The following is a 27,572-nucleotide window of genomic DNA, read 5'->3' as shown; positions in this document are numbered from 1 at the left end:
TACAAATTACTATCAGTTCAAAAGTTTGAAAACAGAACTTGAATTTGAAAGCTTCCAATTGTGTAAATATGTACTCACAACACCTAAAAAGGGTCGACAATAGTTACCTTAATTCCCTTGAGAACTGTTGCTTGGTGTCCATGGCCTGTAGGGCAAGCAGACGGCAGTGGGGGATCTTCAAGAATGCGCCCAAAGCTTTGGCATCCTTCTTGGCCAGAAGATGGGATCGCGATGTCACCTGTTATCAAAGATGTTTTAAAAATCACTAAAACATGATTCTTCAACCAACAGTTAACTAAATCCAAATAGGTTTGGCTTGGTTTAATCAGCTTGGTTTAATCTCGTCCAAAGTTTCCATAACCACAAGCAAAGTTCAAAAATCAATGTTATTCAAATGATCAAGTCATTTCCTGTTAAAGCATGAAGCTGGGAGCTACAATCTACTCACTGTCAGTTCACATATGTAAGACCAAAAGCCCACGGCTTCTTCTAGTCCACACAAACGTTAGACCAAATGCCCATGACTAGTTTGTTCGGAGGTGCCACTGGTGGGTGTTTGGAAGAATCGGACCATTCACATTCTGTTGAGTTAGTCCAGTTTTATCCAGCACTGGACACACACGTACAACAGAAAAGATCGCCTCCCGGCCGGCTGGAGCTCACCCTCGACTCAAGTCAATAACCGTACCGTGTCACAGGTAGTGTAAACCAATTTCACTCACCTCCAAGAAAACATCCTCCTTCGCTTTATATTCCTTCAGGAGATACCTGACATGATCCTGGAGGCTCCGGTGCTTGTTGTCCTTAAAGTACTTCTCAACCAGTTCCGTCTCTTCTGCTATAAGGCTGGTGTTCTTGAGCCTCAAGACGGAGTCCGGGGTGGCACACGCCAGGAGGATGTCCTTACACCTGGTGTAAACCTGTGAAAAAAACTTGGCGGGTCAGCATACCAATATCGACAGTTACTTTCCCTGAATGGGCCGATTTTTTATATCAGTTTTTAAAACACTTTGTAAAGATTTCCTGTTTAACATTGCCAGGTTTTTCCAAACTTTCCAAGGATTTCTCCGGCTGTTTCAATCAAAGCACACAGAGAACCCACAACTGTCCAGTAACTTGGGTCTTGAGGATCTGAGCCAAACAGACGTCACTTCAGCTTGATTGACGTCAGGACGTCACAGACTAGCTAAGGCCAAGACGATCCGATGACTAAGTTAAGACGTAAAAAATTTCATTCAAAGTCTACGCACTTTTCTTGCCCATCCAGGGGTATTAGAAGGAGTTCCCAGGGCTTTAGTGATCTGCAGGACGATTGACGCGGCTGTGTCGGCATGGAAGCCACAGAATACATCACCGGGATTCAGCTGCTTTTGAACCCTGGAACCAAAACAATTTTAGTCATGAATAAACTTGTTAACAAGAGAACTCAAATATTTGACAAGTGCTGTCAGTAAAAATAAACATTGGTGCTTCACGAATATTGTAACTGAAGATAACTGAGATAACTATTGAAAGCTGACAGTACCCTGGACCTCAATACAATTTTGTGTTATTGCAAACCACAACAATACTATTGAAGCTCATGTAATAAGATATTTCTATAAGGTTCTCAGCAGAAAAGCTGCGTTTTCTCGAGTCTTTTCACATGTACCTACATGTACTTTTAAAAGCCCCCCCCCCCCCCCACTCCCTGGTGATAAAATGATCAACTTGCTCTCACCTTGAACCAAACATCACTGGCTGTGACCTTGTAACAAAGTCTGTCGCCCACTTCTCGACTTCTTTAGCAACTCTGATCTGTGATTCGTCGAGAACAGTCGTCATGGCGAGGAAGTGTTTCTCGAGACGGTTGATGAGGGGAATAGGGAACTTCTCATAGACAACATCCTTCTCTGCAACAACAATGAGCCTGAATCGTTCATCCACCCGACACTTGACGCGATGGGTTCCAAGTCCCAGATCCACGTATCGTTGCCCACCCATGTAGACGTAATATTGGTTGAGAGCATCATAGAGCGACTCGTACAGCGACTCCAGATTCAGCAGCACAACGGTCTTTCCTGTGTCCATGCATTTCTTGATGCGGTTGATGTTACGACACACCTGAAGAGAAACAATAGCCGGGGTCAAACATCTTAATTTGTTTAAGAGTCATATAACATTTATGTTCATTTTGGAATTGTGACGTGAAAAAAGGCAACAGATCATAACCCTTGACAACCACACATGTCAAGACCGGTGCATCCTCACCACCACGGGTGACGTCACAAGGGACATCTGACGCCACACCAATAAGGTGGGGACGTCAAGACGTCAGGACACACCAACGATACTTTTTCTGATCTCACACAACCTCAGTCACAACGGTCTTACCCGTTGGACAAGCAGCATCAAAAACCCGTTCTCATATCAACAGAGCACAACATGTCATCAACATTCAGTCATTGCATTTACCACATCATCGTTTCGAATTGCCGCCACAATTTCACTAGAAATAACGTCATGAGGTAGGTAGCAGAATCAGACTTATCTCTTTCTGTGCGTCTGGGGAGATTTCCCAGCCGCACGGAATTGTTATGGGTTTTTTTTCAGTCTGGCCACGACAGTCGAAAAATTGATCCAACCGCTCACCTGAGTGTATTCTTGATCGCTACGGAAACTGCTGCCGAAGATGATGATGGTGTCCTGCATCTCCAGAAGATGTTGCTGGAGGATTCCTAATGCTGCGTAGTTTTCAGTCAGGATGAGCAGGTAGCGACTCTCTCTGAAATACAAAGAAAACTTTCGTTTATTCGTATGCCCAGTACTTATTACAATCGGACACTTTCAAACATTTTCTCTGCTACTCTGCTATTTTGAACAGAAGTACAGTGGAACCTTCCTTAGCGGACACCTCTCTATTAAGGACAATCTCTATTACAGACAAGTTTTGTCCCAAATTGTTTGTTTCCATTCAATTCGACCTCTCTAAACAAAACACCTCTCTGTTAAGGACAGCATTTGTCAGTCCCAAGGGTGTCCTTAATGGAGAGGTTGAATTGTACTTTAGATTGAGTAAGCCAACCAGATTCATCATTTTTCTTATTGGAATGAGTCAAGAACAGCACAAAAAACCAAGGGAAATATTCCTCAGAACTTGGTACTCATTGGTTGAAACCCTTACCTGTACACTTCGTTTCCAAGGAGACATGCCTCAATCAATCCAGTCGGGTCGCACCTTGGGTCGCCACGACCACGCTGGAACAAGAACATATTCTACAGCGACTGTGCACATGACATCATCAGAGAAAAACTGCCCAGCTTGACGTCAAATGATGTCACTGACCAATGTGGAACTCAATATCATTGTGATATGTTAACACCTTCACGGCGGGTGTTTCACCCCCCAACACCCCTCTTCAGATCCCCAGAGAAAAAAAAGTATTAGAGATTGCTGCAAAAGTTCTTTTGAAACATCTTCTCCAAGACAAGGTCTTCTTGAATCAATAGAGTTATGTTGGCTTCAATGGCAATACAATGTTGTATTCAACTATTCAATTTGTTTTACCTGTTATGGGGCATGATAGCATAATGATAAAATTTGGCTGTTAAAATATCACACAGCGTATCGACACAGAGATCACCATAATCGTAGAATGTTTCAGAAACTTGATCACTCACCTTTTATAGGGCATGATAGCACAATGATAAAATTTGGCTGTTAAAATATCACACAGCGTATCGACACAGAGATCACCATAATCGTAGAATGTTTCAGAAACTTGATCACTCACCTTCTCATGATGTCCCAGCATGTTGCAATGCTCGGTGAACACTTGCACGGGGTTCGCCTTCTCCAATCCACCGAAATTACGCAAAACAGCATGCTCGAGTTCGTACCATGTGGGTGGTCGGCAGGAATGGTTAGCGAAGGCATACACCATCTTGACGAGACTGTAGAAATCTCGAAGTCCGAAGAATTCCCTGATTTCTAACGCAGAGTTGTAAAGCTGGAGATAGGCTTTAGCCATGTTGGGGATGATGGCCTTGATGTGGGTGAGGACCCTCACATCGGTGGAGCATATACCCCTGGAAGTAAACAATTTATAACATAATCATCTGTGATTAACAGGTCCAGTTTACCATGACCTGGTAAATGGTGAGATCAAGACTTGTCAACCCGATTGAGTAATTTTTAAGATGTAAATCCAGTTAACCAGGGGACCAAAGACGCCCAATAAAAAGGCTTCGTGATATTGTTACATTATAAGGTGCAAAACATCCACTAAACCTACTCAGCACTCTTTCTGAGTTCCTCTTCGTCTGGTACGCCACGCTGGACCAGAATGCCCCGGTTCATCTTGGCCGGATCTAGGGCCCAGTTGGAGATGCCGATGAAGGCGACCTTCATGTGGGGCAGAGGCTCATCATCACTGCCGCATGTCCCATCCTCAAGCAGGGGGTGCAGAGTCTGCAAACATCAAAAGGAGAAGGTGAATCAATCGCTCAATCAGATTCAACTGGTCAAATGCGCAGGTTGCCCCAGCGGTAGCAGTGCTCCGGGACACGATGATGATGATGACAAGATGATTCAAAACTGCCCACTCACCTTCAGAGGCATCCTTGGAGAGTCTTCAGCAAGACCAACCTCGTCCAACACCACGACTGAGACAAACTGATCGAGGTTCTTGTCCTTTTGGAACCGGGCACACTGCCTGAACGTACCCTTGATACCGTCAGGGGTCGCCAGGGGAGAGCATTGGAACGACACCATGTGGACCTGAAATGGAATTTGAAAGAGTTTGCCGAGAAAATATGTTAAAGCTAAGATTGCCAAAACTGTCATGCTATGCTATTGGTGCAAATCAAAAGGCCAAAGAGAGCACATAGACAGACGTACATCTCCATCTAAGTTGTCAGCTTCTGAAGGTTTTTATTTTAACTTTCTGCACTATTTATCGGAGGCTTCTTTCTACTGTTGTCACACACCACATCTGCAGATTAGGAACAAGAGAATTTGACCAAGTTTGTCTGAAAATTGGCTAATCAGTGACGAAACAAACTCTACCTGTTTCAATGCTTTGAATAAAGGTGTCCTCGCAGTCTCTCCCTGCATTGCATCAGTCACAATGAGTTTTGCCAGCGATTTGGATGAGCCAGGCTTGCCGACCAAGAAGAGCGGTATGCGTAGCTCGATACAGACGACCATCATGAAGAGGTTCTCTTTCAGTGCCTGGTTGGGGGCGATGTTTGGCTCCGAGATTTTCACTTGCTCCAGGAACACATCTTGACATCTGTAGAACGAAATGAAGCCAATTCAATAAAACTGTACAACCCTCTCATTCCAAACAATGACAACATCAAGTAAGGCTATATCAATGTAATTGTTCGTTTAAGGAACTAACAGACTTTTAACATGATCTACCTTGTGATTTCATTCCGCAGTGTTTCCGATCCATTAGGTAACACACACGGCTGCTTGAAAAACTTAGCAATGTGATCTCTGTACTCGACCCTAGTCTTTTCCTGTAAGCACGCGTGGTAGCAGACGCCAAGAGCAAGGATCAACGACCGCGTCACGTCATCACAATGTTCTTCATCTTCTTCCGTCTGATGAAAAATAAATTCTTGAGATGAGCTGAGGCCGGAAAGTATTGAAGAGAGGTGTAACTTTTTTTGGTTGTTTATCATATTTAAGTGTTTCCTTACAATATACACCTAGAGAGACCATGACTTCAAACAGAGAGAACATGTCAATCTATCTTTCAGCTTTCCCTAACAATGGCTGATATTTATAAAAGACTAGTAAATGCTTTTACTTTAAACTTCATGTACATTTACACTAGCCATCTCTGAAGAAAACTGTAGTAAAAGCATTTACTAGTCTTTATAAATATTAGCCAATGCAGGCAAACACTCAAAAACGTTACACCAGCAGCTCTATAACCATGTTCAGTGATCTGTAATGTAATGTAGGAAGGGACTGGAGAACTCAGAGGAGACCAAACTGTCGGGGAGAGCAGGCACTTCAAACTTGGCTTCAGCAAAGTGAACTGAGGAATTTCTCAATAAGTTTCTTGTTGAGAAATAGTCCCTCTTTCTTCTGCTTGGGGATAATAAACTCGCGGCAATTGGATTGAATAAACCGTCTGACCAAGTTCATTACCTCTTCTTCTTCTTCATCTTTGTCTTCCGTATTCCCCGCCTCATCTTCATCCATCAGCTTGTAGAGGCGTCTGCGCTGGCTGCAGAACCATGACATCACATCCATCGACCGCTCGACATCTCGCAGACTCACAAAGCTACACTCATTCTGAAGAGGGGAAAACGATAAACAGTTGAAATTCTAGATTCTAGATCACTTTTTAGCGTATCAGCAAACCTGTCAGAAGCGCAGCCAACATCATAACCCTAGCTAAGTGAATGCTACAAAAATCACATAAGAGCTTTTCCTTTTTAAAGGAGAAGCTCATGTAACGAGTCAGGTACGTCAAGGCAACCTCAATGGGGAATCATAGATAGGGATCTTGTGTGACCATGAATTTATATCAGAGCAAGGGAAGTTGAACATTAATCAACCGCCTACCTTCTGTTGTCTCATGAAGTCCTGTGAGGCAGCCAAAATGTCTGTGATGATCGCATTCAGTCCGGGGTAATTTAGTAGCTTGCCATGCTGCAAAACGAAATAACAAATTCAACGCCAAAATATCGGTTTCTACAACATTTGCCAGAGTCACAGGCATTTACGCATGCTATGAAAGCCAGCAATACTGGCTACCGGCCTTATGGTGTCATGATGCAATTATGGTTCATGCATGATGCATAATATGATGGCATGTAACATCACTGCCTTGAAAGAGGCCACAGAAAGTAGTACAGATGCTGTGGGATGTCTTGAAGTAAACCACTTGTACACAGTAACCCTCTCATCAAACTTCGTCAATTCAACATACTAATGGTACTCTAGGGTACCTTCAAGGTGCTTAAAGAAGACTTGTGGTCCATCTCAAGTTTCCATTTCAAGCAACCGAACTACAAGAAATTGAATCCAATATCTGCCCTACACTTACCTCGATGTATCTCTGTACAATCTGTCTAATGTACATCTTCTCCACCTCATCACTGAGCTGTCCAAAGTCCCAGACCAGAGGCAGCATGCTCTGCGGCAGAGGTTGCACCCGGTACACCAGCTGCCTCATGGGAACGCGGCCGAGTTTGTCAGCCGTCTTGTCGGCTTTGACGTTGTAACCGAGACCTGCTTGTTCAAGGTTGTGAATCATCTCTTGTGAATGCCTAGAAAAAGTACATCGAAACATAGTCAGGCAAATGTTATCTGATATGTTCGAGTTCGTGAAGGAATTCAATTAAGGGGAAATTGACAACCAATCAGTGTCAAAAGACCACCAGTGAGAGCTCACCTTGTCAGCATAAGACATCAATTTTGAAACTCTAAGCAGCAGCTGTGTCTCCTTTTAGTTCCACCATAGCTAAATTTCCAAATATGTGCATCTCAAAATGAACACAAGAGATAACTTAGATATTTGGTTGGAGATGCATCCCATAATAAAAGAGCTCTCTCCCAAAAACAACAAAACTACTTACTTTCTGTAAGGATTGCAGGCAGCGACGAATTTAAGACCTGCGTTGGTGTTGATGCGCTCACCATTCATGCTCTGGTCGCACATGATCTCTTTGATCAGACCGATCGCCTCAGTCGTGTTCGCCTCATCAAAGAACAAGATGGTGTCCATTCTGGGGAACATTGCTCGATTATTGGCCGAGAGCATCTGCGCTTCTTTAACCTTTGCAATGATTTCTGCATGTGATGTACCACCATGAACCTGAAGAAAAACAGATTGACCTTGAACTTCACAACAGCGACCTAATATGCTGTTGACCAACCTTCACTTCCACAACCGGAAACAGATAAGCTGTTGACTGACCTTGACCTTCAAACCAGGAAACAGATAAGCCATTGAACGATCCAATCTTGTACCTAACTGTGGTAGGTTGCAAAAAAACCTTCTTCAAAACATGCTACAGAAAGTACTTGTTCCACAAACACTCAATTTTTCTCAAATAAGTTAAATACTCGCCTTCATGAGCACCATATTCTTGACTTCTTCCCCCGGCTGGGTCTGAAGGTCGCACATGAACTTGATGAGCCTCGTTTTACCACATCCCGTCTCGCCCATCATGACCACTGGGATGCTGCAGCGGAACCTCATGAAGATTGCCAGCATCTTTTTGACATTGTCCGTCGTCAGTTCGTACGTTTCATCTGGGTCGTGGACCATCTCAGTTCCCATCACTGTGCACAGCTTGGTGATCTTTTCAGCCCTGAAATATGAACAACATCACATTGACATCTGACTAAGACATTTTTTTTGCCATTTTACCCAAACAAGGGACATCCACCAATCTACATGTAACATCAATTAGATCAATTTTTAGGATAAAGAAAAGTGACTGAACATCTATCTCGACGATTTCATCAAAATCAAAACCCTGGACACAAAATCAATGTTACATCCAATCAAACAATTGAAAATCTAAGTCCCACCTGGTTTCTAGCTGACAAAACAAGAAAGGAGCTAAACTGACCTTGTTAGGTTATCAAAGTTCTCCAAAAGGTTCACACCCTGTCTGTTGAGTGCCTCGAACAGTTGTTTTGACATGATTTTCTCCTTCAGAACGGCTTTCGTCTGGTGGTCGATCAAGTTACCCGTCTCCTTGTCAATGTTGAAGCCAAGGAATGTAATGGAGTGATGGTCAGGATTGAAGAAAATATATGGATGGGGGCTGAAATTGAAAATAGTGGAGTAATAAGTTACGAGAAGATGTCGGCCCATTGGTTCGCCAGGAGCAGAGGTCACCTCATCAAATGCCTGGAGCAGAAGCCACCGTATTGAAAGTCCTGGAGAAGACGACACCTTATTCAACAACCTGGAGGAGATGAAACCTAGTTCCAAGGCCTGGAGCAGACATCACCTAAATTGAAGGCCTGGAGCACACATCACCTAAATTAAAGGCCTGGAGCACACATCACCTAAATTGAAGGCCTGGAGCACACATCACCTAAATTGAAGGCCTGGAGCACACATCACCTAATTCAACAACCTGGAGATAGTGTCACTTAATTCAACAGCCTGGAGCAGACGTCGCCTATTTCAACAGCCAGCAGGAGCAGACGTCACTTAATTCAACAGCCTAGAGCAGACGTAACAGCCAGTAGGAGCAGACGTCACCTATTTTAACAGCATGGAGTAAACATCAACAGACACCAGCTCATGCAAAAGCCCTGAGCAGACGACACTTGACGTACCTTGTTTCCCACGTCCTGCGAAGAGCAATGGGCAGTTCATCCTCCTCCTCTTCCTCCATAGCCTCATCCTTCATGTCCTGCTGTAACTGGGGCGTTTCTTCCGACATCTTCAACGACCGAGTGGCAAAATCCTTCGACATCTGAATCATGAAGTTGACAACGAACGCTGTGAATCCTGGGAAAACGTCTTTCAGTATGTCTGAGCAGAAGTCGGAATGTTCGCAGTCGTGGAGTTGGATGTTTAGGAACGAGATGAAGTGACGCAGTTCGGCCCATGACGGATTTTCAACCCCACAGTATCTGAAATGTTTAAGCATTGAGGTCAGCCATTAGGCCTATTATCAAAGCATTTAAACAGGAAACCTTCCACAATGTATTGCATCGGTGGTCTGAAATGTCAATCAGTGACATTTGTTGCTGCCCTTCAAACAGAGATACTCTCCATTGATTTTATGAGATTTTCGGTCTTGCAAAACCAGGACAAAATCATGTCATACCTCAGGAGCAAGTCCAGCCAAAAGAACGGAGGAGTGTCCTGTCGTCCTGTCAACTCCGTCAGGTATCTGTACGGTCCCTGGAATTCCTGGCTGGTAGAGATGTCGTTGTGAAGCAGCGGGTCATCACGATTGAAATCTAAAACAGGACACAACACTTTAGCTGAAAGTTATGCTGAACCTGAGCAGCAGTTCTAGCTCTGGAACTCTATCCGTATTCATCAATTCTGGTTGGGGAACAGCCGGTCTCCTGGCTGTCAAGTCCCTCAAGTATATGTACGGTCTCTGAAACTCTTTGCTAGTACATATATTATCATGCAGCAGGGGGGTCATCCTGGCTAAAATCTACAAAACAAACACGGTTCAGCATTTGATAGGACACCCTGATTCTAAAGAGAGCAAATAAAGTAGAAGAGGGAGGATAACTTCTTCCAACTTTCAGCTTTTCCAGGTATGATACTTATTGAGTAGAGGGTTTCTTGGCAGAGTTCAAGAGACATAATCGAATTAATCAGCTGAGTTGAGCTCCTTTTAACCGATTATTCATTGATGAATTTAGCACAGTTCTTTTTCGGCTGTGGCCAGGTTTGTTTTGTTTACCTTCTGGTCGATATTCATTCCTCAATATCTTCAACGTTTCCTTTGGCGGTCGGCAGGTTACACTTGGAAGAATATTCAGCATGCGATGAACGAACTGAACTTTTTCTGTTTGCTGAAGATAGGAAAGAAACAAGATGGAAGCCAAGCAAATGAAAGTTAAATGTATTTTATCATTCATTGAAAAGGCACAAATGAAGAGTGCTACTCGAGATTTTATCCAGTTTTTACGAGGCCAAATTTATCCGATTTTAGCTGAACCCTCTCCCCCAAGATCAATTAATCCTCTAGTTGAAGTAACTTGTAAATGATCAAGTTCTAATCCACTGTGTGCGAGTATACCAGGCTATACACCCCAGGAGACGAGCCCATTGATCATATTCTTTGTTTCTTGGGGTATTTTCATATAAGCTATACACCAGATGCACTTAAATGTGCCCGTTTACCCTAAAAAACAGAGGCCGTAACCATTGGACTGATCTTCATGTCTGTATAGCAGGGTATGCTTGCGATACATAATCCAAATCTATTTTCAAGGGAACAATCGCATCACAATCACCACAACACCGCAAAACACTGAGGCTTACATTTGTTCTCTGGACCTCTCGCTTGAGCAAGGGCAGATTCTCAATCAGGTAGAGGTCAGCAGGCGACCGCCTCCAACATTGCCCAGAAGCATCTTTGATGCAGCGAAGGACAAGGAGATTGAACAGGACATGGTCCACGCCATCCACAACCTGAAATATGGGCAAAAAGTCGGAGCCTTCGATGAGACTACAAGTAACAACAATCTCGACGCCAAGGTCAAAACCAACTTGATCTGATAGGACGATCTTAATGAAATCAACAACAGTATGAACTATAGAAAGCCAGACATGAACTTACGTCGTGTCCGATGTCTATGTGAAACAACCTGGCAACATTCCGACCCCCAGCTTCTGTTCGAACGATCAGCTTTTCAACGAGGTCAGATTCTGTAACGTATCTCTCGTGAAGAGGGATGCTGACAGTCGCACCATGCTCCTTCTTCAAGTCTGCACTCATTCTAGTGGCAATCAGGGTCTTGCCTACCCCCGCAGTGAATGATTTCACAAGGCGAACAGAGCAGCTGAAAAAATTTGGTGTTATGCTTAATCACAAATTACAATTGGGCCAAACTCACATAACATTACATAATCATCTGAAATCAATATCTTAGCACTCCAGTCCCATAATGATGATAGTGATGATGAGCCTTCAATAGGACTAAATTCAAGGCAGATTCACTGCACAAAGCACTTTTCCAAATGAACTTACTTATCGTAATCTAACTTTGGTGCTGACTGGTCCCCGGGATAATCTCTCTTGAACTGCTGTTTCAGGTATTCACTGATCTCGGCTGTGGGACGGATCAGCAGGTTGCATCTGTCACGGTCAAGTGCCGTAACCATGCGGGATTTGTCCTCTCGCTCTGACGAGCAGACGATGACCAGGCGATAGTCTGCAAGACAGAAATAACAACACTACAGTTGACTGCAACTTTGACAGAAATAAAAAACACTACCATTGACTGCAATGTTTACATTGTATGGGGTTGACAGGTCTACAGTCTATGGTATTCTGGTTTTTGTGCAATGTGGAAAAATAGTTCATTATATAAATAGACAAGGAAGACATGCAGACTATTCAGAGATATATCCATAAGAAACTTTAAGGCAGCCATAACTGACCAACTTTGTAGCGAAAACCCAATACTTTACATGCATCCAATGTGCCACCAGGGGAGAAATCGACAATGAGTAGTTTTTGTTGTCTAGCAATTTCCCCGAGAGTAGATCAAGATAAAGTGCAGAAAAATCCTGTTACCTTTCTTTCCTTTGATGTGCTTCTCCAATGACTTCTCGACGCTATCGCTGACATCATAGTCAAGTCTGTCGGCGTTCACCAGGCAGTAGATCTTGCCCTGGTTCATCTGATCGCAAGTCGCTCGTTGCCAGAGCAAGTCAACCTACCAAGGAGGAGTTGGAATAAGAAGATGACAACAAAAAAGAAAATGAACTCTCGGCCAGAAAGTAGGACACATCACCAGTCACAAAAAGCATAGTGGAGAAACCTAGTCACTTACTTCCTCTGTGGTAGTTGAGTTTGTACAGAGAAGGATCTCCTCATCATCTGGTAGAGGAAGCTTGGGGTCATCCATGTAAAGGCTGAGTACCATGTTGTATATATCAGCTGAAAAAGAGAGCAGGGTTACATTTTATGCTTTCAGCTTTTTTGGAACCGTTTTTGACTGAGACAACTATCAGTTATTAGCCAATAGTAGAAATACTAGCGGATAAGATTAGGTCAGGAAAAAGATAAGATTTCAAGCAGACGGCCACCTACCTTCTGGGCAGACAATCAAGTTGGGTCGCCCTGATCTCAGAAATGGTGGGAAGGTCCTAAGTAATATTCTGCCCTCTGAAAGAGTAGAGGTTGAAAAATGAAATAAGTCAACGAGTTATTTTACATGAGTGACCTCAAACTACACTCAATACACACTTTTCATCAAATTTTAAGAAAACAATTCTTCCCAGTTGCTAGGGAAACAGACCTAAATCAGAAAATTCAAACTGAAGTCAGCTGACATGTAAACCTTAAAATGATGAAGATAGGTTTAATTTTACATGGAAGTTCTCAGACTAGATTTTTTGCCTCTCTTACCTCTGTCTGAGAGCCGGTCCAGAATCAATCCGAGATGCTCGACGCTGCGGTAGTCCTTCACGCTCATCGAGACCGAACTGAGAAACTTGACCCAGAGTTCCTTGAGCTGATCACACAGGGCCCTGGAAGTGAACGAGGAGTTTATGAGCCGAAACTCCACAGCACTAGTAACTTAACCCCTGTCAAATAACACTCCAGGGCATAGCTAGCTTTTTGGTCGGGGGGGGGGGGGCAATATGAAAGTTTCGCAGAACTTTTGCCGAAAATCATGGTCAAAAACACACTTTTTCGACAACTTCAGCCCCCCAAGCTTGCTGCGTCCATGACACTGGTCTCAAACTCGACTCATGTTTCGTTTTCTGTCTCATGACTTTCACAATATCAATGAGCGGGCTGAGATTGCCACTTTCCCGAGCAAGAATGTGGGCCTTCCACTCGGGTACCGCCCAGTCAGAAGCCCTGTAAACCCCATTGCCGAGGCTGTCTGGGCCGAACAAGCATGATAGAGCTCTTCTGATTGCTCAACCAGCTAAGAAGTCCCAGTAAGAAGTAAATACACGGCACAATCTTTTTCAACCGAATCAGATGCCAGACATACTTCTCATGCCTATCCAGCTGACCCAACAGTTCTGATGTCACAGTATTCATCGACGTGGTTGGCTGCAGTCGATCAAGATCTCTCATCATTTCAGCCTCTCCATCATTGCCCATCGTCACATCCCCATCCTCATCATCATCATCATCACTATTGGCATTGTCGATTCTGTCCCGATTCTCAAAACACCAGACCATACCTGAACGAAGTTCAATTTGGTTCAGTCACAGGGTAACATTGGGTGCATTTTCAGGAAATTACACGAATGTAAAGCAAGGTGGTACAATTATGGCCAAATACAATTATAGCCTCTGTACTCATTAATGCGTACTGCACAGTCTGATGAAATGACTTGTCAACATGATGTTATTAGGTAACACACTTTATGACAATGGGCCGAGCTGTTTTCTATATTGTGGAGGCTATAACTGTACCCCTTTCCCTTTTCTGATTACCTAGCAAAAAGTGCTCATTAAGACAACCTCAGTTGCCTGCATTTGACCACAGGTACTTCAATTATTTCCGAACGGGATTTTCAAAATTATTGGAGGTAAACACACTTACACTTATCCTCATCGTAGCCGACCCTTACATTCTCCCGGATAGCCAGACACGCCAACTTCTCACTGAAGCCCGCTCCGATTAGCCGCTCCTTCAAATCAAGCAAGTTCTCTGATGGTTCCTCAGGCATTTCTGTGTCCTCCTCTTCCTTTTGCGGCGATGCCTTTGCCTCAAGATAATTGTGAGCAGCTCGCACTGCCCCAATCAAATCCTCTCTCCTGGCATTGGTTTTGACGCTATGAAGCATATTATACGTCAAGCTTTTGACGTCTGCACTAGTGACCGTGGCAAACTCACTGCGAAGTAGGACAATTTGTGCCGTTGTGAAATGATTCAGCTGCGGATACTTCCCACGCTGCCTGACGAGATATTCCTGCCAATCTTGTAAACAAGACTCCATGAAGTCGGCCAGATTGTGGATCTGTTGTGTCAGTTGACCTTGGTTCTTCTCCATCAATATTCCCTTCTTCAGATGGAAGTCGACCCGGATATTGTTTTTCGTTGTCAACTTGCAAATCAGTGTCGACACCCAATCTTGGAAGAGGATATTTCCAGCAGAACATATTCTGATGTAGGCTTTGGCAAGCCTGGTCACACCTTCAAAGATCTAAAATGTGGAAAAGGTGACACTGAACGACACGGAAGGGGAGGGAAACCAACCTAAAGCAGCAAAAGTAAGGTGATTTATACAAGCAGCACTTTTAACAGACTGCGGATCAATCATTTACTAAAAATGTTGAAGAGGACATGTGTCCACATTTTAGCCATACCCCACTCATTCTATTGTACGCATGCGAGTGAGGTCGGTGTTGGACAAAATTCAACCTACCTCTGTGAATCTGTCAATCTGGCTGTGCTGCACACCCTCATCTTTGTTACCTCTCTTCCCAGACGACATCAACATCAGTTTGCTCTGGAGTTCATTCAGCTGATCAATGTTGTACATTCTCTTCGGATCGTCTTTCAATGTAGGCACCGTCAACTGAATGACATCTCGGATGTCCTAAAGAAAAACGAAGGATATTCTAATCTGCAAAACTGGTAAAATGAGTGTCTTTTAAACCAAACAGTTGGGGTTCCAACCCACACCTCATGATTGTCCTCAATTACTCAACAACAAGCCAACAAATGATACCATCCCAGTTCACCTCAAGTCTACTGAAAAAGTGAATACCCCTAGAATAATATCTCTTGAAAATGAAAGTTTCCAGCTTGATTTGCATGTAAATTTATGAAAGATACCATCTGCAAATAAGGATTTCTTCCTCAAACAATTCTATTAGAGATTTCCTGAGGAGCATTTCGTGTGGAACCATCACCCAGCAGTACAATAAGATCGAGAAGAGAACAGGAACTTTAGACTGTATGAATACCTTGTGTCCTTTCTTGAGATTGCCAACTTTGTAGACACCTCGCCCGTTGATGGCGTCCACCTCGCTGAGCGAAGAGACTTCAACTGACCCATGGGAGTCCTTGATGAACTTCAGCCTGGCCATGTGCCTCTTGGTGTCCAGCTGCAAAAGATTGCGGTAAACTTGTGTCCTTGGGTAAAGTGCTTATAAAAACAGACAGCTCAATGCCCTCACCACAACCAAAGCCAAGGCTTAAGGAATTAATACCGAGCTGGCGGTCATTGGTTGTATAATCAAGACCGCTCGGGTAGACCGAAAATGCTGTCCAAAACCCGAGGCGCTTCACCGAGGGTTTTAAATTAAATACGATTTGAAAGGTATATATGTTCCGTTTTCGTCAAAGAATGATCCTTGTGAAGATGACGTCACGCACCCAGGCGGTCATTGGTTACGATACCAAGACCGCTCCGATCAAAACGAGGCGTAATGTATTTTGTATTAGAAACAATGATATACTGTGACTAAGGCCTTTTAGAATATGAAGTAACTGTCCACCATTCTTTGAAATTAAATATCTCGAATCTCTTCCTCGAATCATTGAGCACTTTACTCTCAAACATTACAACCTCCACCTGGTGAATCAAGGTAGTAAGAACTTCAGTACAAGTACCTACCAATTTGCTTGTAAGCTTATTATCCGACTCCAAAGCGCGCCAAACCATCTTACAGTGGCCCAAGAAAACCTCGGCAGAAGCATCTTTCTTCAGGTCGCAGATGAGTGGGGCATAGCCGGTCACCACAGCATGGAGCATGGAGACGCGATCCAGGTCCATATCTCCCTCACCAGCGGTCGTACTCGCCAAATCAACAAATACTTTTAGCTCCTTTGTACCTGCAGACATAGCAATAAGTTAAGAGCAGGGCCGAAGGAGTTAAGAATTATCATCACTAGACGAGAGCCAGTGCACCTTCAAACATCCGCATTTACAAGAATATTCTAATGGTGACTCTAGACAACATACATACAGTTAAGCTTTGAAATCAGGAGAAGTACTTCGGCAAAAGTGTTCTGCTCAAGGAAATCAACAATGTTCAAAAACTCTCATCAACTTACCACCAATGCCTTTCAACCATTTCACAAGTTCCTTGCACTTGGCCACAGCCTTCAGACACTCCACCTGCTCGACTGTGATGTTTTCCAAGATCTTTCCTGTCGTCAGCAGGTTCCTGTTCATGCTCCTGAGTGGTTTATGCTTGTGCTCAGTCTGAAATGAACAAGAGGTGGACGACCACGTTTTTTATCGGTTTATTCCGAGTCCCAAATTGCTGCTAAAGGAAAGCGACAAATCAACTACTTCTGACTTCCATCTCAACGCTTATGCTCAAAGACAGTTTTTGAACACTTTTCATTGTTCCTCTCACAGCCAGGGAGGAAGACACCAGACCCCTTGCCTCAAGGACTCCACACCATTACGGCGTTATTGATGGACCCAGGATGACCCCCGGTGCTACCGGTTGCAGGCTCATCATAGCCGAGCAGAATGCAGAAGAACTACACCTGAACTTAGCCAAACTAATAATTATCATCACATACGGTAATATAAAGAGATCAAGGAGGTTGTACAAACTGCTACCTACCACATAAGCCAGTGTCTCGACCTGACTGAAGTCTCCTGTCAGCTCCATCTCTTTCTTGACCTTGAGAATGGTCACAGCACCCCTGGTGTAACCATCCAACTTGTAGTAGAGGTCAAGCTGCTTCAAAATCTCATCAAAATTGAGGGTACTCTCCACATACTCACGCATGCATTCCAACTCGACTTTTATGTCTGACATCTTCTTCTTAAAGCAACCAAAGTGCTCATCAATCTGATTCAAGGTGACATTTCCAACATTCAACTTTTGGACCAGCTGAGACCATCTGTTCCATGATGGCTCCCAAACTTTTTCAACAGCTTCGTCTAGCCGCAGCTCAATAGCATCAGCTCCCATCTCGTCCTTTTCAACTTGTCCAAAATACGCCCACAGCCGATTCAAAATGATGCTCGTTGAGAGAGCCCTGACCTTGTCCAGGATGCGAAGGACTGTGTCCGAGATCCCAAAGAGTGTGATCCTTGGTAAGCGTCCATCCTTGTATGGTGCCTTGGCTGGATCAACTATCTCGCCCAAGATTCTCTTACCAAGATCTCCTTGGAGCAGACGAGAGAGCGACTCCGTGTGGACATCTGTAAGTAGACAATACAACCAAGAGTCAGAATGCTATTGCCATACATTTTTTACATACACAGAGGTTTTTGATTTATCCTACTTTCCAAGATTTCAGAGCTCAAATACTGTAAACCAGGAAATATTCATGGCTATCATTGTTCACAGTTTTGTGAAATCGCATCTTTGGGGTAGTTTTGATTTAGCGTTTTGAGGACACTAACAGTAATTGAGTTCAAGTTTGTTGTCCGCGGCATTTTATTTGTTGCGGATTTTGCTGATTGAGAAAATTAAACAGCCACAAAAATTTCCTGTTTTACAGTAGCTTAAATTAGCTGCTCAAACACCACCTTTTTTGCAAAAGATTTGAGATCAAACGACACAAAAAAAGTAACCTTGTTAACTTCGAATGGTGGAGTATCAAAATGCTTAACAAATGGAGACTTACTGCATGGAAGGTCTTTACAGTGTCCCAGCAGAATGAGGTACTTATCGGACATCCACCTGAAGTACTCCAGTTCCTGTTGTCTCAGCTGGAAGAACTGTGTCAAGTGAGTCCGCAAAGGCTCCTGTTTCGCCTTCTTTCCCTCAGGATCATTGGTGTCATCTTCACGAGCAGCCTCGATACAGCAGAGCGTGATGAACGATTCCTGGTGCTTGGTGAGAAGTTCAAAGTCAGCCACTGAGAGGCTGTTATTCAGGAGCAGATTCTTCTCATACGAGAGAACTGATAGGGCTGTGGCGATGTGCTCGACACAGATATCATCAAAGAGTATTTTTCTTTTGTCTGAAATAGATTTTCATGAAGTAAGATAGCAGTTTTATGAATGCTCATACCATATACACAAATATGCTGACAAACCAAAATTGCCATGAACACCATAAAACTCGTTTTGATAGCTGTTCAGCGCAAAAATAACACCCCGAAACAAAAACCAGTTTGAACGAAGCAGCAGCTGTCCGATGAATTAGTTCAGAGAAATTTACATGTTATGACTAAAAGAAAATATAGTGAAAAAAACAAATCTGCCGATTTTCATCTGACATAACATGTCAGGGAACTGGCTCTTTCCCTCAAAAATTGAAAAAAATTTCATCTACTGAGTGACACACTTGAACATTTTGTTCCCAACGAAAACATACTTTGAGGACTTGACTGCTAAATATTTTATTCGTGAACATAATTGAATAATGGTTTATACATAATTTAAATACATTTTATTAGTTTGAAGGTGAAGTTAGCTCAGTGCATTTAATTGGCTTTTCTGTAAAGTGTTGTGCAGTAGGGCCATCTTCGAAACAGCACAAAATAGAGGAACCTATATAATGTACTTTTTAATGAATATAATGTACCCATATAGTGTACTTTTTTAATGAACATAATGTACCTATATAATGTATTCTTTAATGAATATAATATAATGTACCTATATAATGTATTCTTTAATGAATATAATATAATGTACCTATATAATGTATTCTCTAATGAATATAATGTACCTATATAATGTATTCTCTAATGAATATAATGTACCTATATAATGTATTCTCTAATGAATATAATGTACCTATATAATGTATTCTTTAATGAATATAATGTACCTATATAATGTATTCTTTAATGAATATAATGTACATATATAATGTATTCTTTAATGAATATACTACCTGTGAACAAAGTTGCTGACAACATGGAAAACATCAAGGAAAAATAAACGATTTCATGCAGAACAGAACTGGTGAAGAAATATTTCAAGTACCTGTACTGAATATCTCTAAACACCTCGAGAATGATGGCCATGACAGCAGGTGAGTCATGATCTTTTTGATGTTCTGGTCAGTTCCGATTGCTTTTTTCCAAGCCTCCTCAAAGGTTTGGCACACAAGCCTTTTATACTTGTCCTTGTTGTAGCTGGTAATGTTCAGGATGTTCACCTCTTCTTTCTGAAAAAAAATGCCCCAGCTTACAAAAAGCAACAAATGCAAGGACATTTGAACCACAGTGTTAAAACAAAACAGAATGGGATCTAAAAAAATGTGTCAACAACAATGGATATTAATGGGGCAGACAAGATTCATAGAAGACATCCAGTTTAATCAATATCAAGTCCAAGGAAGACATGACTTCAATTTATTAGACTGCAAGTTATTTCAAAGTCACCCAACCCCCAATATAACTAAAAGAAATGAACTCACTTTCTAAGGCAAACCCACCAATACTCTCAGACAGACAATTTGACATGAAGAACCATGCTTACAGAATACAATCATATTTTGCTTTCATGAGGCTATAAATTTAAGGCAGTACCTACCACAGCTTCAAAGGCCATCTTGCTGAATGTTTCATCGATACCTGGATCATAAGAACTGAAGTCCGTCTTTCCACAGTACACCTCTACTTGTGTGGCGAGAGGCAGCTGAAATAGATCGATTGAAAGCTTACTTAAGCAGCTTGTAAGAAGTCAATGAGGTCATGGCGCAGTCTGTAGTGTATCTATTGCAGGCTCATTCGATCAGTTTTCAATTGATAAGATTTCACATGGAAATTCATGTACATAAAAACTCAAAAACAACATTACGACGTTCTTTACTGCTTCTTAATCTTAGTGCTTTTGACTGCACATTGCTTTCCATTGCACATTTCCATTGAAACAACCTTCAGTTCATACATGAACCTCATCATAGAACATGTGTTATACAAATATATCCACACCTCAGCAATCCTCCTTTCCAGAGCATTCAACAAGGTCTTCCTCCAAAGAGTCTTGGCATGTTCAGTGCAAAATTCAACTGTGAGCAACTGGCTCCAAAGCTGTAAAGAAATATAATACCACTGATTGATATCTGAAGTATGTTACACTTGACATCATAGTTGCTTCATTTTATAAAGTGAGGGGCCCCCAGCCCTTTATTTGGCCACAGGGGCATAAAACACAGTCAACTATATGTATTCAATATAGATTTCAATTAAAATGCCAGCATTTGTACAAACTGCTTTACCACTTTATCTCATGTTATGGCAGGAAGATTTATCACATGTATTCAATCAATCCATCCATAGCTTAAGAGTTATCGTGTGTATTTAACCAATCGATCTATATAGCTGAAGAGTTATCATTTGTATTCAACCAATCAATCTATATAGCTGAAGAGTTATAATTTGTATTCAACCAATCCATCTATATAGCTGAAGAGTTATCATTTGTATTCAACCAATCCATCTATATAGCTGAAGAGTTACCATTTGTATTCAACCAATCCATCTATATTGCTGAAGAGTTATCATTTGTATTCAACCAATCCATCTATATAGCTTTGTACTCTTACATGTATGGTAGCGCCGAGTCTATAAATACACACCTGAGGTTCTTTTGCTACGTGGAATACACCATAAGTAGCCGCAAGGGGCCAAGTCAGCACTGACTTAAGCCAAGGAATGATACCATTCTTCATCTCATTCATGTAGTCAGTAACAACCTTATGTTGGGCATGGACAGTATTCTGCTCTTCCTTAGGAATCCACTCAATCATACGGAAATGAGCGTTGAGAATGGTAACCATCAGATTCAGAGCAACAGGGACCACAATCGAGCCCCTCTTCCAAAGAGAGTTGGGCCTTGTAGCATTCAGGACGAGTTTGAGAAAATTCCAAGCCAGTGTCTCGACAATTATCACCTCTTTCATCAAGGAGTCTTGCTTGCTCCTGTAAGAAGATAATGACACCATTAGAATCAGATTGGCTTTCATGACCATCATCAATCTTGGCATCGTTCCCTGGACATGCAGAGCCATTATTGGATACTTATGTTTTTCGGTTGACAAATGAATCATAAACCCTAAGAATGTTGCAAATACACTGTCAAAAGTGAACACAAAAAGTGCAAGGATTCTCATTACGCCACTGGAATCAAAGTTCCGGGACAATGGTAAATACCTCTCCAATGAGGATAAAAAAAGGGAAACCAGAACTTGCTTTTGAACCAGTACCCATAAACAGCAGTTTTACTCACTTTTCAACACCATCAGTGCTGAGGGTTTGTTCAGCTTTCGAAAGAATTAATGTGACGCAATGCTGCAGGGTTTCAATCTGAAATATGGTGAAACAAACTTTTTCAGGGAGGGAATGTAAATAATAAGTGGTATAATTTTATCAACAACTTTCTATAGACAAAATTAGTCAACTTCTTGACACCCAGCCATAAAATAGATAAAGATCGCAGCCTGATGTACACAGCAGTTTGGACCTACTAACATTTCCTAGTCTCTGCTGAAACTTTCAAAATCACTCAAGGAGCTTCTTAAACAATGCATCATTTGCTCCTTTCGGATTTAAACCCAACTTTACAATTTAAACCCATTTACACGCCTGGATTGGGAAAAGCATCCACAGGGTTAATTGAGCAAATGCAGAAAAATGACAAAAGTCTGAATAAGATAATTTACCATATGAAAATCATCTTCTAAACTTACGCTTTCATCTGACACATAACTGTAATCTGGCCCTGCTTTTACAAAGAAGTAGCAGTTAGCGATCATACAATCCAGTGGGAAAGCATCCTCGGAATAGGCATTCTTGACGTGACGCCAACTAATGACTGACATTACAGTTCTTGGAAGCAGTGCATCCGAATGGAAGAGGGGTGCCAGATGCCTCAACAGAAACTTTAGTTTCCTGAAAGAATATGATTATGACTGAAATCTCCAACAGGTGAATTAGTAAGGTTTGAAAGAGAGTTAGCCTTAAACAAAGACTCAACTGAAATGAAATAACAATTTAGGTGAATCAATGACGGACAACAACCTGATAACATAGACTATTTTGGTGGGAGCTTCATAATTATGTGATGTTATCACCAAATACATCATAAGAGCATTTTTAATCTGCCCCAAAATTATCAAGAACAACAGCTTTTGGGATTTGGTCAATGGCCTATATAGCATGCTTAACTCCACAAATCAACTCAAGCAGTCTTTAATAATCTTACAGTTTGCCTTGCAGATTCACATTCTTCTTGAATTTTGCTTGTTGACGAACGAACACACTTATGCCCCACCAAAGTTGCTTCTCATGATCTACACCTTGGTCCCAGGCCTGCTCATAGGGGGTTGTGAGTCCATGTAGAAAGTGCAAAAGAGGAACAACAAATAGCCACTTGTGCTGGGTCTCTTCATCCATTCTATAGGTATCCATTGTCATTCGCTCGCACAGGAAGAGAAGTTGTGTCACCAAAAATCTGAATCGAAAGCAGTATATTTATTGCATTAAACCTTGTATGATACTGGGAGACAATCTTAATGTAACTTGAAAGGGAAATATAAAGAAACAGTCCAGGCCAAACCTGCAGGCAACAAAACAATAGCTTCTTTAGATAAAGGTACATTACATGTACTCATAAACCACTAGAAGATATAAACTTAAATGGCTCTCATTTACATTGAGTTTTATTCCTGGTCATAATTCAAGGAGATTTAAAAACAATTTTACAAACATTCAGGAGGAATTATAATTACTTTGGGTTTTCGAAGTGCTTATTTAGCACTGGCATCAAATCCAGAATCTTGCCATCTTTGTCCGGTCTCAACAGAAGGCAATCACACAGCAGGTCAAGTTGCTCGTTAGAGACAAGGATGGTATCAAACTTGTGGGCAAGTCGTAGAACACATAGTGCTGATACAAGTCGGGTTTCCAAGGCCTCTGGGCTGGACTTGTTCTCTTGGATTTGGGATTTCATGGCTGACTGCCAGGATGAGAGATAGTCCCAAAGCACCTAAGTTAAAATGGCACCAACATCATTATTGCGATTGGACCCAAAAAAGGGTAGTAACAAAATATCTTCGCCATCCCTAATCAAACATACACCGGGGATCAAACACAAAATATATCTACTTCTTTACGTATGAGCAAAAATATATATGGCGAGCTCGCTGATGAATTTTTGGTACGAGTACAACAATATGTTATCTGCAGGAGTAGGAGGTCCTGACAGGTTGTTGTGATATTATTGTGATGAGGCATTGTAATGTGCATTTTGTTTATATCCTTTGTAAGTGAATCACAATTTTTATACAAATATGATGATGATAATGATACAATCAAGCCTTGGATGTTTTTCACACAGATTTATAGGTTATTTTATAACAAAATATGATATCAGTATGGAAGACATATTACTATTTAGCGACAGCCCATGAGGGCACAGAGCTCCAGTAAGATGACTTACTCCAGTAAGTTGACTTACTCCAGTAAGTTGACTTACTCCAGTAAGTTGACTTACTCCAGTAAGTTGACTTACTCCAGTAAGTTGACTTACTCCAGTAAGTTGACTTTCAGTAAGGCAAACAGAGCAGAACATCCATACCTTAATCCAAACTTCTTTGAAATATCTTTCGCCGACATCACGGAGTGATCGTTCCATGTACGTGAACACCTTCTCTGTATTACAAACGGCCTCTTCTGCTGTTGCATGATCCATCTTTTGACCAGTTTTCTTTTCAAAGAAGAACATGTGCCAATGTGGTAACATGGCAAGCGCAGCTTCTTTTACTTCATTAACCAACTCCATCTTTTCATATCCAAGTAATCTTTTCCCAAATTTTGTCACTTGAGTCCATGCGGAATTGTCTGGTGGTGGGTACATCAAGCCATCGTACAACTCAAATGCAGCTGAAGCACAAAGAAAACATTAACATATAAGGAACTAAGATTTTACTAGTATATTTAGCTTTCATCATGATAACGATATTAGGATTTCATCCTGGCGTTTCTTGCATCTTTGAACCACAATTATCGTCACAGTGAATATTTTATGTGAACAGGAATTCCTTAAGACTAGAGGCACTACCTTTCGCATCCTTGTGATCAATAAGAAAACATCTATTGGTTCCTTCTTGATGGTATTTATCAGCCATTGGCATCCATTCCCATGTATACTTTGGCTCTTTCTTGTCGAATTTATGCACATAAACATATTTGTATTCGGTGTCATAAATATCATCAGGAACTTCAACAGTCAGTTCCATGAGGACATAGCCCTTGCTGTATTTCCTGCAAAGATGGAAAAGTACCAGCAATTACGCGCACACAGTACCCAGATGCAAAATGAACTATGAAATGACATAAAAATTCCAAATTCTAATTCACTCTTCCAAAAATATAGAAACAAATCATCAACAGACATGCCTGAATCAGATGAAACAAGTTCAACTCCGAAATCCCTGCAAAAAATGAAGGTCAGGGCCAATATGCTAACCATATTAATAATTCATGCTGGTTAGGAAACATGCCATAGTTTAGAGCTGAAATGAAAAGTAGGTCAAATCAAAAACTTATGAGACATATACTGCATGGTGGCTGGACATGTTCGATGTACATGTACCCATGATATGAAATAAGTTGTATCTTGTTTTCAAGGTTTACCGATTTGGCCCCCAGGTGATATCGTATATAAATGAGTCAAAAAGAGGAACAAATTATAATTTACATGTACTTACTGAATGACTTTCATGCAATGTCTGTTTGTAGCATCGGTAAATCCACCAAGATGAGAATGTTTGAATCTGATGACAATGTCATCCATCATCTCATCAAATTTGAAGTTTTTGTGCACTACTAGATGGAATGTGACCTTTCTCATTGTTCTGGCATGCGATTCTTGGTGGATAGCTGAATTCTCATTGGCTTTACTGAAAGGAATAAAAATCTGTCAGTTCAATATCCATTCACTCACTAGATTGCATTCTAAATTGTTCCAAATACAGTTTATTTGGAAAAGCCATCACCACTGACCAAATTTCTGTGCTGAAATTTTGCCACATGAAAACATCGGGCATTTAAATTGGCTGTTTGAGGAGCCAGCACCTTGGTGCAAATAAAGCTGACACAGCGTTTCACCTGTAACTTTCAGTTTCGCTTCAGGCCCAAGTCTTAAAATCTGATTAATGAACTCTGCAACAACAGATCAGACTTTTTAACATATCGTGAACCACTTGAGCCTACTCACCCTTGATCCAAATGATGCTTGGATTCCTTAAGCTTGTTATTAACAAAACTATTTTATCTTTGCGAGTAATAAAGTAACTTAATCGTGATTTAAAGACGGAAATGTTCTGCAAACATCACAAGACAAAGTGACTTTGCACCGTGCCAATTACGTCATAAGTTTCGGTCTCCTGATATCCAGCTTTCATTTTCACGCACTCTCTCCATACAAACGATATGGAGAAAGATAACTGGAAACGAGGTAAGATAGGAATGGGAAATCCCCAATTCCCTCCTCAATGGATTCGTGGTATTTATTCGAATTATCAGGCGGAGGAGTTGGTGGGTTGATATCTCATCACCACAAATGAATCTATTGTTAGTATCAACAAAACTATTCTATCTTTGCGAGTAATTAAGTAACTTAATCGTGATTTAAAGACGGAAATGTTCTGCAAACATCACAAAATGACACACTGTGCCAATTACGTCATAAGTTTCGGTCTACTGGTATCCAGCTTTCATTTTCACGAACTCTCTCCATACAAACGATATAGAGAAAGATAATTGGAAACGAGGTAAGATAGGAATGGGAAATCCCCATTTCCTGGAATGGATTCGCGGTATTTATTCTAACTATTTCACTGTACCCGTGGCCGCCATCATCAGAGTTTCAGTGTACTATAAGTGATGTATTGATAAATGAAAAGAAATAACAAAAACTCAAGTTTATTTGAAGGTATCTGTACGTTGATTTGAAATCAATGAATTATCACAGGGAAAAACGGAGCCGGGTCTTATTACATGGACATGATTGGACAAAAAAGAAATGTGCATGTAGGCTGAGCATACATTGTACATGTTATTTACAATGCTAATGTGCACGAACGAAAAGGAAGGCTAGTGCCGCACTCAGAAATGAAGACGGAAGAAGTATCAGATAGAGACAGTCATGTCCCCCACTTGATGATTGATAGAGAAGACGGAAGAAGTATCAGATAGTGACGGTCATGTCCCCCACTGATTGATTGATGGAGAAGAAGGAGGAAGTATCAGATAGAGACGGTCATGTACCCCACTGATTGATTGATGGAGAAGAAGGAGGAAGTATCAGATAGAGACAGTCATGTCCCCCACTGAATGATTGATAGAGAAGACGGAAGAAGTATCAGATAGTGACGGTCATGTCCCCCACTGATTGATTGATGGAGAAGAAGGAGGAAGTATCAGATAGAGACGGTCATGTCCCCCACTGATTGATTGATGGAGTAGACGGAAGAAGTATCAGTTAGAGACGTTCATGTCCCCCACTGAAGTGACCGATGAGAAGTGAGATGTCAGTACGCCAATGGAACAGTACACAAAAGGCCGATACTAAACACGCCCAGCGGCCAGCAGTAGGCCTATCATCAATCTTTTTCATTCGTCATATACATTTAATACAAACCTTCTTTTCACAATTTGATTCCGAACAAAAATCGATCACCAAGCTGTGTGTGACTGTGAACGCGCAAAAGCTTTTGACTGAAGTGACAGGGCTCGAGACATCGCATTGTGACGTCATGACGTCAGCAGACCCATCCTGACGTCGGAGCCGTGACGCGATCAGGCTGTGTCGGGAGTGACGTCGCCCGTGACGGGCATGACGCGAAGGTAAAATCGCCGCGCGGGCAAGCTGAATAACGTTAGATAAAACCAATAAACGGCGTTATATCGGATGTTAGTTGGAAATTCAAAAATCGGGCTTCGTAAAGACACTTTCGGGACCCGTTAAATGCTACATGCAAAATCTGGGGTCGCTCAG

General features: G+C 41.8%; 1 protein-coding gene across 2 annotated transcripts in view; it reads right to left on the bottom strand.

Moving 5' to 3' along the window:
* Positions 1–25,928, bottom strand: part of LOC135496126 (E3 ubiquitin-protein ligase rnf213-alpha-like) — a 64,105-nt gene extending 38,177 nt beyond the window's left edge. For both annotated transcript variants that reach the window (XM_064785266.1, XM_064785264.1), the window contains exons 1-47: positions 25,791–25,928; positions 25,282–25,473; positions 24,633–24,835; positions 24,150–24,454; positions 23,302–23,558; positions 22,776–23,024; positions 22,261–22,462; positions 21,801–21,877; positions 21,151–21,493; positions 20,504–20,602; positions 20,103–20,207; positions 19,551–19,734; positions 18,239–18,577; positions 17,224–17,810; positions 16,700–16,850; positions 16,260–16,477; positions 15,607–15,747; positions 15,063–15,236; positions 14,237–14,840; positions 13,676–13,871; positions 13,078–13,199; positions 12,760–12,834; positions 12,500–12,606; positions 12,241–12,382; positions 11,692–11,875; positions 11,281–11,503; positions 10,983–11,132; positions 10,399–10,510; positions 9,802–9,937; positions 9,305–9,604; positions 8,584–8,781; positions 8,076–8,319; positions 7,582–7,820; positions 7,050–7,272; positions 6,566–6,652; positions 6,146–6,292; positions 5,405–5,589; positions 5,048–5,273; positions 4,589–4,759; positions 4,275–4,450; positions 3,774–4,068; positions 3,164–3,237; positions 2,632–2,764; positions 1,721–2,103; positions 1,251–1,377; positions 723–920; positions 108–238 (exon numbers count right to left, since the gene is read on the bottom strand). In XM_064785266.1, the coding sequence (XP_064641336.1) occupies positions 108–238; positions 723–920; positions 1,251–1,377; positions 1,721–2,103; positions 2,632–2,764; positions 3,164–3,237; positions 3,774–4,068; positions 4,275–4,450; positions 4,589–4,759; positions 5,048–5,273; positions 5,405–5,589; positions 6,146–6,292; positions 6,566–6,652; positions 7,050–7,272; positions 7,582–7,820; positions 8,076–8,319; positions 8,584–8,781; positions 9,305–9,604; positions 9,802–9,937; positions 10,399–10,510; positions 10,983–11,132; positions 11,281–11,503; positions 11,692–11,875; positions 12,241–12,382; positions 12,500–12,606; positions 12,760–12,834; positions 13,078–13,199; positions 13,676–13,871; positions 14,237–14,840; positions 15,063–15,236; positions 15,607–15,747; positions 16,260–16,477; positions 16,700–16,850; positions 17,224–17,810; positions 18,239–18,577; positions 19,551–19,734; positions 20,103–20,207; positions 20,504–20,602; positions 21,151–21,493; positions 21,801–21,877; positions 22,261–22,462; positions 22,776–23,024; positions 23,302–23,558; positions 24,150–24,454; positions 24,633–24,835; positions 25,282–25,424 (9,365 nt within the window). In that variant the 5' untranslated portion in view covers positions 25,425–25,473; positions 25,791–25,928. The remainder of the gene's footprint in view (positions 1–107; positions 239–722; positions 921–1,250; positions 1,378–1,720; positions 2,104–2,631; positions 2,765–3,163; positions 3,238–3,773; positions 4,069–4,274; positions 4,451–4,588; positions 4,760–5,047; positions 5,274–5,404; positions 5,590–6,145; positions 6,293–6,565; positions 6,653–7,049; positions 7,273–7,581; positions 7,821–8,075; positions 8,320–8,583; positions 8,782–9,304; positions 9,605–9,801; positions 9,938–10,398; positions 10,511–10,982; positions 11,133–11,280; positions 11,504–11,691; positions 11,876–12,240; positions 12,383–12,499; positions 12,607–12,759; positions 12,835–13,077; positions 13,200–13,675; positions 13,872–14,236; positions 14,841–15,062; positions 15,237–15,606; positions 15,748–16,259; positions 16,478–16,699; positions 16,851–17,223; positions 17,811–18,238; positions 18,578–19,550; positions 19,735–20,102; positions 20,208–20,503; positions 20,603–21,150; positions 21,494–21,800; positions 21,878–22,260; positions 22,463–22,775; positions 23,025–23,301; positions 23,559–24,149; positions 24,455–24,632; positions 24,836–25,281; positions 25,474–25,790) is intronic.
* Positions 25,929–27,572: the final 1,644 nt, after the last annotated feature.

This window comes from Lineus longissimus, chromosome 11 (genome assembly GCF_910592395.1).
Source record: "Lineus longissimus chromosome 11, tnLinLong1.2, whole genome shotgun sequence".
NCBI classification, from domain to species: Eukaryota; Metazoa; Nemertea; class Pilidiophora; order Heteronemertea; family Lineidae; genus Lineus; species Lineus longissimus.
Note: the sequence above shows the minus strand (reverse complement) of the source record. Positions and strands in the feature narration are given on the sequence as shown.